This window comes from Narcine bancroftii, unplaced genomic scaffold, assembly GCF_036971445.1.
Source record: "Narcine bancroftii isolate sNarBan1 unplaced genomic scaffold, sNarBan1.hap1 Scaffold_176, whole genome shotgun sequence".
Lineage (NCBI taxonomy): Eukaryota > Metazoa > Chordata > Chondrichthyes > Torpediniformes > Narcinidae > Narcine > Narcine bancroftii.
Genome location: NW_027211911.1, coordinates 138,057 through 150,172, shown reverse-complemented (window position 1 = coordinate 150,172; position 12,116 = coordinate 138,057). Strand labels below are relative to the sequence as shown.

At 43.8% G+C, this 12,116-nt stretch overlaps 1 protein-coding gene across 1 annotated transcript; it reads right to left on the bottom strand.

The window, feature by feature from the left end:
• Nucleotides 1-225: 225 nt before the first annotated feature.
• On the bottom strand, nucleotides 226-753 carry LOC138750584 (NACHT, LRR and PYD domains-containing protein 10-like). The gene is given in 2 exon segments (XM_069912697.1): nucleotides 226-340; nucleotides 342-753. Coding segments are annotated over 2 exon segments (321 nt in total). The 5' UTR covers nucleotides 555-753; the 3' UTR covers nucleotides 226-232.
• Between the last annotated feature and the right edge of the window lie 11,363 nt (nucleotides 754-12,116).

Here is a 12,116-nt window from a genome sequence, read left to right as displayed (position 1 = left end):
TCACTCACACACACACTCACCCCCTCACACACACACACACACAAATCACCCTCTCACATACACACACCCTCACACATAATATACACATGCTTACAGAGACTCTCACACAACGCCCCATACACTCACTCTCACACACCCACCCCCCCCCCCCCCCCCACCCTCACACATAATATACACATGCTTACACAGAGGACTTTCACACAACGCCCCACACACTCTCTCCCCCTCTCTTTTACCCACCTGCACCGTCCCGGCCCCTCGCACCCTCCGCGGGAGCGTCGGAGCCGAGGCAGCGCCGCAGGAACTCGGCGACCGGCCTCTCCGGCAGCTCCTCCAGCGCCCCGGACCGCGACCTGAGCGGCCTCCGCTTCCCCATACGTCCCCACCAGCAGGCGGGCCAGGTCGAGCGTGTCGGCTCCCTCGAGCTGGGCCCGTGGGATAGTCGACCCGGAACCGGGCGGCCCGTCGGACAGATCCTCCTTCAACCGCCGCAGCTGCGCGGCATCCAGGCGGCTCAGGGCGTCGGAGAGGCAGCGGCGGACGGAGCGGGACATCGTGGAGGGAAGAGGGCGGGAGAAGGGAGGGGGAGGGGAGGGGAGGGGAGAGGGGAGGGAAGAGGGGGAGGGGAGAAGGGAGGGGTGAAAGGAGGGAAGAGGGGAGGGGGAGAAAAGATGAGAAAAGAGGGAAAAGTGAGGGGAGAGAATGGGAACAAGGAAGGGGAGGGGTTGAGGGGAGGGGAGGAAAGAGGGTGGGGAGAAAGGAGGGGAGAGAAGGGGATCAAGGAAGGGAGGGAGTGGTGAGGAGAGGGTGGGGAGAAAGGAGGGGAGAGGAGGGAGGGAAGTGAAGGGTGAGAAGGGGAACAAGGAAGGGGGAGGGGAGGGGGAGGAAAGAGGGTGGAGAGAAAGGAAGGGAGGGGAGAGGAGGGAGGGAAGTGAGGGGACAGGGGAGAGGAGGGAGGGAAGTGAGGGGACAGGGGAGAGGAGGGAGGGAAGTGAGGGGACAGGGGAGAGGAGGGAGGGAAGTGAGGGGAGGGCTGAGGGAGAGGGAGGGAATAGAGAGGGAGAGAGGTGAGAGGAATGGGAGGAGGGAGAGGGGAGGGATGACGATGGTGAGAGGGCTGAAGAAGGGGTAGGGGAAGGGATGTGAGAGAAGAGAGGGAACGGGAGAGGAAGGGAAGAAAGGTGAGGGGAGAAGGAGAGAGGGCAGGGGAGAGGAGGAAGGGGAGAAGGGTGAGGGGAGATGAAGGGGAGAAGGAGAGGGGGAGGAAGGGGTGAGGGGAGAGGAAGGGGAGAGATTGAGAGGAGAGGAAGAGGGGAGGGTAGAGAGGGAGAGGAAGGTGGGACGGTGAGGGGAAGGGTGAGGGGAGAGGGAGAGGAAGGGGAGAGTATGAGAGGAAAAGAAGGGGAGAGGAGAGGGTGAGAGGAGAGGAAGGAGAGAAAGGTGAGAGGGAGGGGAGGAAGGGGAGTGGGGGAGGGGAGGGGTGAGGGAGAGGAAGGGGGAGACGATGAGAGGAGAGGAAGGGGAGAGGTTGAGAGGAGAAGGAGGGGAGGGAGTGAGGGGAAAGGGAGTGGGGAGGGGAGAAAGGTGAGGGAGAGGGGTGGAAGTGGAGAGGGGAGGGAAGAGGGTGAGGGGAGAGGAAGGGGAAAGGGGATGAGGGGGAGGAGAGGGAGGGGAGTGAGGGGAGAAGGAGAGGGGAGAGGAGAGGAAGGGGAGAAGATGAGAGGGAGAGGAAGGGGAGGAGAGAGGAAGAGGAGAGGGAGGGGAGAGGAAGTATCTGGGGGTGGGAGAGGAGGGGAACGAACAGGGGAAGGTATCAAGGTTTCAGACTGGATGCTATTGAGAGGGGAAAGGCAGGATTGATGGGCTGAATAGGCTCCTGATCCGATCACCCATGTTTCCCCGAGGCATCCTCAGTATATTCATTGGGATTTCAGGAAGTAAAGGGAGTGAGTGGCCTTCTAAAGCTTGTGTACAGTAACTGATTTTTTTTTTAGGAGATCCAGAGCAAAAAAATATTACGAAAGTTTTCATTTAATATCAAAAATAAAATTGTAAAATATTAACTCCTGTCAAATAAATCCAAGATTAGGGTGTAAATTCAGTCTGTTTGTTCCGGGTTGGGACACCGAGTGAAGCCCCCTCTCCCCCCCATTCCATCACATGCTCCAGGGGTGGGATACAGAGTGAAGCCCCCCCTCTCCTCGTCCCGTGACATACTCCCTGGGTGGGTCATAGAGTGACGATCCCTCTGCCCCTGACCCGTCACCCACTTCTGGGGTGGGACGCAGAGGAAGCTTTTGCTTCACCACCCCCCCCCTCCCATCCCATCACATGCTCCCGGTGTGGGATATAGAATGAAGCTCCCTCTCCCACCGTCCAGTCACACACTCCCTGGGTAGGACACAGAATGAAGCCCCCCCCATCCCCTCGTCCCTTGTTGGAACACGGAGTGAAACTCCTTCTCCCCCCCCCCCCCCCATCCCGTCACACACTCCCGGGGTGGGACAGAGAGTAAAGCCCCCTCTACCCCCGTCGAGTCACATGACACTCCCTGGGTGGGACACATAATGAAGCCCCCTCTCCACCCGTCTTGTCTACAGTCTCAGGGTGGGTCACAGAGTGAATATCCCTCTCCCTCCGTCCCATCATCCACTTCCGGGGTGGGACACAGAGTGAAGCTCCCATTCCCCACGTCCCGTCACACATTCCCAGGGTGGGAGACCGAGTGAATCCCCTCTCCCTCTGTACCGTCACAAACTCCTAGGGTGGAACACAGAGTGAAGATCATCTCTCCCCATCCTGTCACACACTTCAGGGCTGGGACACAGAGGGAAGCCCACTCTCCCCCATTCTCGTCACACACTCCCGGTGTAGGACACAGAGTGAAGCCCCCTCGCCAATGTCCCGTCAAGAACTCCCAGACAGGGACACATAGTAAAGCCACCTCTCCCCTTGTCCTGTTATACACTCCCGGGGTGGGACACAGAGTGAAGCTCCCTCTCACCACGTCCCGTTACAGACTTCCGAGGTGGGACACAGAGTGAATATCCCTCCCCACCCCCACCCCCACGACCCGTCACACACTCCCGGGGTGGGACACACAGGGAAGCTTCCTCTCTCACCGTCCAGTCACACAATCCCTGTGTGGGACACAGAGGGAAGCCCCGTATCCTCCAGTTCTGTCACACACTCCCGGTGTGGGACACAGGGTGAAGCTCCCTTTCCCCTGTCTCATCAAGCACTCCCGGGTTGGATGACAGAGTGAAGCTCCCTCTCCCCCGTCCTGTCACACACTCCTGGGGAGGGACATAGGGTGAAGCTCCCTCTACCCTGTCCCATCAAGCACTCCTGGGTTGGGTGACAGTGAAGTTCCCTCTCCCACTCTCCCGTCACACACTCCCGGGTAGGTCACAGAGAGAAGCTCCCTCTCCCCCCGTCCTGTCACACACTCCTGGGATGGAAAACAGAGTGAAGCTCCCTCTCCAGCTGTCCCATCATGCTCTTCTGGGGTGGGACACAGAATGAAACTCCTTCTCCCCCGGTCTCGTCACATTCTCCCAGTGTGGGACACACAATGAAGGTCCCTCATTCCCGTACCGTCACAAACTGCCGAGGTGGGACACAGGGTGAAGACCTTTCTCCCTCCATCCCGTCACCCACTTCCGGGGTGGGACACAGAGTGAAGCTCCCACTCCCCTCGTCCCTTCACACATTTCCAGGGTGGGAGACCGAGTGAACCCCCTCTCCCCCTGTCCCGTCACAAACTCCTAGGGTGGGACAGAGTGAAACTCCTTCTCCCACCATTTCGTCACACACTCCCACGGTGGGACACAGAATGAAGGTCCCTCATCTCCGTCCCGTCACACACTGCCGTGGTGGGACACAGAGGGAAGCCCCGTCTCCCCCAGTCATGTCACACTTTCCCGGGGTGGGACACAGGGCGAAGCTCCCTCTTCTCTGTCCCATCAAGCACTCTCAGTTAGGGTCACAGAGTGAAGCTCTCTCTCCACTGTCCCGTCACACATTTCCGTGGTGGGACACAGAGAGAAGCATCCTTCCCCCCACCCCCCGTCCTATCACATAGTCCCGGGGTGGGACACAGGGCGAAGCTCCCTCTTCTCTGTCCCATCAAGCACTCTCAGTTAGGGTCACAGAGTGAAGCTCCCTCTCCACTGTCCCGTCACACATTCCCGTGGTGGGACACAGAGAGAAGCATCCTTCCCCCCCCCCCCCCCCCCGTCCTATCACACACTCCCGGGGTGGGACACAGAGCGAAGCTCCCTCTCCCTTGACCCATCAAGCACAGCCGGGTTGGGTGACAGAGTGAAGCTCCCTCTCCCACTGTCCTGAAACCCACTCTTGGGTGGGACACAGAGTGAAGCTCCCTCTCCCCGCGTCCCGTTAGACGCTCCTGGGGTTTAACACAGAGTGAAGCTCCCTCTCCCACCATTCCGTCACACACTCCCGGGGTTGGGACACAGAGTGGAGCTCCCTCTCATTCCGTCCCATCACACACTCGTGGGTTGGGAAACACAGTGAAGCTCCCTCTCCCCATGTCCTGTTACATACTCCCGGAGTGCGACACCGTGTGAAACACCTTCTTTCCCCCCTCCCCCCCCCACCCCCGTCCCGTCCCGTTACACACTCCCGGGGTGGGACACAGAGTGATGCTCGCTCTACACTCGTCCCATCACACCCTCCCAGCGTGGGACACAGAGTGAAGCCCTCTCTCCCCCCGTCCCGTTACACATTCCCAGGGTGGGTCACAGAGTGATGCTCGCTCTACACTCGTCCCATCACACCCTCCCGGCGTGGGACACAGAGTGAAGCCCTCTCTCCCCTCGTACCGTCACACACTCTCTGGGTGGGAGACAGAGCGAAGCTCCCTCTCCCCCCGGCCTGTCACAAGCTCCGGGGTGGGACACAGAGTGAAGCCCCCTCTCTCCCCATCCCGTCACACACTCCCAGGGTGGGTCACAGAGTGGTGTTCTCTCTACACTCGTCCCATCACCCACTCCCGGGGCGGTACAGAGAGTGAAGCACCCTCTCCCCCCTTCCTATCATACACTACCGGGGTCGAACACAGAGTGAAGCCCCCATTACCTCTTTCTGTCACACGCTCCAGGGGTGGGAAACAGAGTGAAACATCCTCTCTACCCGTCCTGTCACTCATTCCGAGGGTGGGACACAGAGTGAATCCCCTCTCCCCTTTATCGTCACACACTCCCTGGGTGGGACAGAGAGTGAAGCCACCTCCCTCCCCGCGCTGTCACACGCTCCCGTGTTGTGACACAGAGTGAAGCCCCCACTATCTCTTTCTGTCACACGCTCCCGGGGTGGGAAACAGAGTGAAACATCCTCTCTACCCGTCCTGTCACTCATTCCGAGGGTGGGACACAGAGTGAATCCCCTCTCCCCTTTATCGTCACACACTCCCTGGGTGGGACAGAGAGTGAAGCCACCTCCCTCCCCGCGCTGTCACACGCTCCCGTGTTGTGACACAGAGTGAAGCCCCCTCTCTCCCAGTCCCGTCACACACTCCCTGGGTGGGACACAGAGTGAAGCTCCCTCTCCCCCCGTCCCGTCACACACTCCCGGGAGAGACACACAGTGAAGCTCCCTCTCCCCACGTCATTTAGCTCAATCTGGATTTGTTAATAACCGGTATTCTGCAGACAATATTGCTGTTAATTAGTTTAATTCATATTTCCCAGATGAAAAATGATTTAGCAATGGTTTTATCACTGGACACTGAACTTTTAGCACAATTAATAAGACAAGATTTTAATATTAAGGGAATTAAAGTTAATTCAAATGAATTTAATATCAATTTATTTGCCGATGATTTTTTGATTTATATAACCGTTCCTGAAAATTCTTGTCGTTAATTGTATATGAGATTAAAGGAATATGGTGAAGTATCAGGTTATAAATTTAACTGGGATAAAAGTGAAATTATGCCTTTGGTTGAAGGAGACTATATTGAATGTAAAAAAAATTAGGTGGTTCAAATTAGGTGGTCAGATAATGGAATTAAATATTTGGGTATTAAAATTGATAAAAGTTTGAACAATTTATAAAAGTTGAATTATTTACCATTACAATAAAATTAAAGTGGATTTGAATAGATGCAACGATTTACCTATAACTTTAATGGATTGAGAGTATTGTATTAAAATGAATATTTTGCCAAGGATTCAATATCTTTTCCAATCCATTCCTTGTAATGACCTCAAAAATCTTTTACAGATTTAAATTCAATCACTAGGACATTTTTGTGGAAAGGGAAACTGGTCAGAGTACGTTTGGAGAAATTAACTTGGAAATTTGAACCCGGAGGTTCACAACGTTCACATTTTCAAAGCTGCTGAGTTGAAATTTATGAATGGAATATTTGATTTAGACAAATCTTAACGTGGGCTAAGATAGAATTAACTAAATTAAAGGAACAATCTACACAAGAATTTATTTAGAAATGGAATACTAAATTATTGATTGGTAATAAGGACCCACCTATACTGAAAGATTTAAGTAAATTATGGAATAAAATTGATTCTGAAAGAGAAGGGTAAGGTAAGATTTCACATAAAACACCTTTATATAAAAATAAACTCTTTCCATTTACTGTTAATAATCAATTTTTAAGGGTATGGAGTCAAATGGGCATTAGAATGATAGAAGACTGTTTTGAAGCAGGTTATTCTATTTCTTTTTCAACAATGAAAGAAAAATACAATGTTCCAAATAAGACCTTTGTCAAGTTAAAGTTTTTTTAATTGATAAATTAGGTCAAAGTTTAAGACAATCTGAGGTCGAAATTTTGCTTGCTAAAGAAGGTATTAATAAATTTATTTCAGAAATGTATAAATTACTTCAAAAGAAAATGCTCAAACCAGATATTGATAAATCAAGATGAAGTCTGATTTAGGTAAAACAATAGATCAAAATGATTGGAGAGCATAATGTAAAGATCATCCGGCTAAAATTATTAATGTAAGATACAGATTAGTCCAATATAATTTTTTGCAAACATTATATTAACACTTCAAAAATTAAAAATGTAACATCTTCAGAATTATGTTTTAGATGTGGTAACGAAATAGGATCTTTTTCCCATTCGACTTGACAATGTACTAAGATTAAGCCGTTCTGGATACAAATTAAAGTTTTTTTTTAGAAAATAGGTTAAACTTCCATTTGATCCAATGTTATTTTTGGTGGGAAATATTAGGATGTTTAGTTTAAAATTAAGGTTAACTATGTACCAAATGGAATTTTTATGATTGGCTTTAACTATTTCAATGAAATGTGTAGCTATGTCATGGAAGTCGGATATGGGTTTGGGTTTGCAGAGATGCATGTCGAAATGGGATCCGGTATTCCTCTCGAAAAAGTAACTTCTACTTTACACAATAAATACCACTTCTTTTTGAAAATATGGAGCCCATATATACAACATGTTGGTTTGAAAATTTAACCTCTTAATAGCTCGTCCTGGTGTTTATATATCCAGTTAATCATCACCTTTTTGTCTTTCTTTCTTAGGGGTACTTGGGAGGGAGGGGGTGATAGGGATGGAGGGGGAGTGCAGGGGGTTGAGAGGGGGGCTGGTGTGGGAAATGTTGGGGAGGGAGGGGGTGGTAAGGAGATACCACATTTATTTTCTTATACATAATTAATTTAATATTAATTGAAATGTAATTGAGGTTTTTAAAATTTTCAATACAATATTCATAAAGAAAAGGCTTTTGATGGAATAGAATGGAATTATTTATTTATGGTATTAGAAAAATTTGGGTTTAGATCAACATTTGTTTATTGGGTTAAAATTTTATATAAAAGCCCTTGTGCTAAAATTGTGACTAATGGACAAATTTCTTCAGCTTTTCCATTGACTTGATCGACTAGATGAGGATGTCTGATATCTCCAGCCTTATTTGTTTTAGCAATTGAACCTATAGCACAATTAATAAGACAAGATTTTAATATTAAAGGAATTAAAGTTAGTAGTGGGAAATATAGGATTAATTTATTTGCTGATGATGCTTTGATTTGTAGAACAGATCCTATGAATTTTTTGTGTTTTTTTTAGGTAACAGATTGAGAGAAGTGGCAAAATATCAGATTAGAAAATTAATAGGGATATAAATGAAATTCTGCCTTTGGATGATGGGGATTATAATCAATGCAAACAACTTGTTTAATTTAGGTGGTGAGATAATAGAATTTAATATATAGGGATTAAAACTGATAAAAATGTGGATGATTTATAAAATTTGAATTATTTACCATTATTCCATAAAATTAAAGAGGATTTAAATAGATGGAATGATTTACCTATAACTTTAATGGGTAGAGTAAATTGTATTAAGATGAATATTTTTTACAAGGATTCAATACTTTTTTCAATCCATCACTTGTGAGAAACCTTGGAATTTTTTTTTAGAATTTAAATTCAATTATTAGGAATTTTTTATGTTTAGAAAAAATAACTTGGAAGTTTCAATTAGGAGGTTTACCACATCCATGTTTTGAGAATTTCTCTAAAGCAGCTCAATTGAAATGTATTAATGTTTGATTTAGTGACATCTTTAACTTGGGTTAAAGTAGAATTAAGTAAAATAGATGAAAAATATATGCTGGAATTTATTTATAAATGGAATTTTAAAATTATTAATAGGAAATAAGGATGCATTTAATTGAATTATGGAGTAAAATAGATTATGAGGGAGATGGGAAAGGTTTGATTTCATGTAAAATGCCTTTATATCAAAATAAACTTTTTCCATTTTGAAGATTCGGAATCAAATGGAGATTAAAACAATAGAAAATTGTTTCAAAGCTGGTAAGTGTATTTCTTTTTTTTAATTTTTTTTATTTTTCACACTATAAACCACATTGATCAAGATACATACATTTTTCTTTGCAAATATATACAGTGTCATTTTCTCCCACCCCCTCCCTCTTCCCATCCCACCCTCCCTACCTCCCCTCCCATTCATTTAAAGTACAGAATCTAAGATACATTAAACCTGTCAAACAATATTTTCACTCAATAAAAATAAACAAGAAATTTCACTGAGTCAATTCTTTTCATTTCCTTCTCCTTCTGTCATTTTAGGTGGTAGATGTCCTCGGTAGGTTTTCTCTATTGTGTTTCATGTATGGCTCCCATATTTGTTCAAATATTGTAATATTATTTCTTAAATTATATGTTATTTTTTCTAGTGGAATACATTTATTCATTTCTATATACCATTGTTGTATTCTCAAGTTATCTTCTAATTTCCAGGCTGACATAATACATTTTTTTGCTACAGCTAGGGCTATCCTAACAAATCTTTTTTGTGCACCATTCAAATCAAGTCCAAATTCTTTGTTTTTTATGTTACTTAGGAGGAAGATCTCTGGGTTTTTTGGTATATTGCTTTCTGTGATTTTATTTAATATCTGGTTTAGATCTTCCCAAATTTTTTTCACTTTCTCACATGTCCAGATTGCATGAATTATTGTTCCCATTTCCTTTTTACAGCGAAAACATCTGTCAGATACTGTTGCGTCCCATTTATTTAACCTTTGAGGTGTAATGTATAGCCTGTGTGTCCAGTTATATTGTATCATACGTAACCTCATATTTATTGTATTTCTCATAGTTCCAGAGCATAAATTCTCCCATGTTTCCTTCTTTATCTTTATGTTTAAATCTTGTTCCCATTTTTGTTTAGTTTTACCATTTGTTTCCTCATTCTCCTTTTCTTGTAGTTTAATATACATGCTTGTTATAAATTTTTTGATTATCATTGTGTCTGTAATCACATATTCAAAACTACTTCCCTCTGGTAACCTCAGACTGCTTCCCAATTTGTCCTTCAAGTAGGATTTCAGTTGGTAGTATGCCAACACTGTATCATGAGTTATATTATATTTATCCTTCATTTGTTCAAAGGATAATAATTTATTTCCTGAAAAGCAATTTTCTATTCTTTTGACCCCTTTTTTCCCCCATTTTCTAAAGTAAAGGTTATCTATTGTAAAAGGGATTAGCTGATTTTGCGTCAGTATTAGTTTTGGTAATTGGTAATTTGTTTTATTCCTTTCTACATGAATCTTCTTCCAAATATTGAACAGATGATGTAATACTGGAGAATTCCTACGTTGTACCAATTTTTCATCCCATTTATATAATATGTGTTCAGGTATCTTCTCCTCTATTTTATAAAAATTACCTTATTATTTTCTTTAACTCCTTGAAAAATTTCTCTGTCAAGTGTATTGGCAATGCCTGAAATAGATATTGTATCCTTGGGAAAATGTTCATTTTAATACAGTTTATCCTTCCTATTAGTGTTAGTGGTAAGTCTTTCCAATGCTCTAAGTCATCCTGTAATTTTTTCATCAGTGGATAATAATTGAGTTTATATAGATGGCCGAGATTTTTATTTATTTGTATACCTAGGTATCGTATTGCTTGCATTTGACATTTGAATGGTGATTCTTTGTTAAATTTTGAGAAATCCGCATTATTCATTGGCATTGCTTCACTTTTATTTGCATTAATCTTGTAACCCGACACTTCTCCATATTCCTTCAATTTCTTATGTAATTCTTTTATTGATATTTTTGGTTCTGTTAAGTATACTATAACGTCATCTACAAATAAACTGATTTTATATTCCTTGTCTTTTATTTTTATCCCTTTTATTTTATTTTCTGTTCTTATCAATTCTGCTAGTGGTTCTATAGCTAACGCGAACAATAAGGGCGATAGTGGGCATCACTGCCGTGTTGACCTGCTTAAGTTAAATTGCTTTGATACATATCCATTTACTGTCACTTTCGCCAATGGCCCCTTATATAATGCTTTAATCCAATTAATATATTTCTCTGGTAAACTGAATTTTTGTAGTACTTTGAATAAATAATTCCATTCTACTCTGTCAAAAGCCTTCTCTGCGTCTAAAGCAACCGCTACTGTTGGAGCTTTATTTCCTTCTACTGCATGAATTAAGTTAATAAATTTACAAATATTGTCTGTTGTTCGTCTTTTTTTAATAAATCCAGTTTGGTCTAGATTTACTATTTTTGGTACATAGTCGGCTAATCTGTTTGCTAATAGTTTAGCTATTATATTATAATCTGTGTTAAGTAAAGATATTGGTCTATATGACACTGGTGCGAGTGGATCTTTCCCTGTCTTTGGTATTACTGTAATTATTGCTGTTTTGCATGTATCTGGTAAGCTTTGTGTATTATCAATCTGGTTGATTACTTCCAGGAGGGGAGGAATTAATAAATCTTTAAATGTTTTATAGAATTCTATTGGGAATCCATCCTCTCCTGATGTTTTATTATTTGGTAGTTTTTTTATTATCTCTTGTATTTCTACTATTTCAAATGGTTCTGTTAATTTATTTTGTTCCTCTATTTCTAATTTTGGTAGTTCAATTTTGTTAAAAATACATCTATCTTGTCTTCTTTCCCTTCGTTTTCAGTTTGGTTTAATTGTTCGTCAAATTCTCTGAAGTTTTCATTAATCTCCGTTGGATTACATGTGATTTGTTTGTCTTTTTTCCTTGATGCCAATACCATTCTCTTAGTTTTTCTGTCTTAAGCTGCCATGCTCGAATTTTGTGCGTTTTTTCCCCTAGTTCATAATATTTCTGTTTTGTCTTCATTATGTTCTTCTCCACCTTATATGTTTGTAGTGTTTCATATTTTATTTTTTTATCTGCCAATTCTCTTTTAGTTGTGTCTTCCTTCATTGCTAATTCTTTTTCTATATTAGCTATTTCCCTTTCCAACTGCTCTGTTTCCTGATTGTAGTCCTTCTTCATCTTGGTTACATAACTTATTATTTGACCTCTAATGAATGCTTTCATTGCGTCCCATAGTTTCAACTTATCTTTCACTGATTCCGTATTTATTTCAAAGTACATTTTAATTTGTCTTTCAATGAATTCTCTAAAATCCTGCCTTTTAAGTAGCATGGAGTTTAATCTCCAACTATACATTCTTGGAGGGATGTCCTCTAACTCTATTGTCAATATCAGGGGTGAGTGGTCCGATAATATTCTAGCTTTATATTCTGTTTTTCTAACTCTGTCTTGCATGCAAGC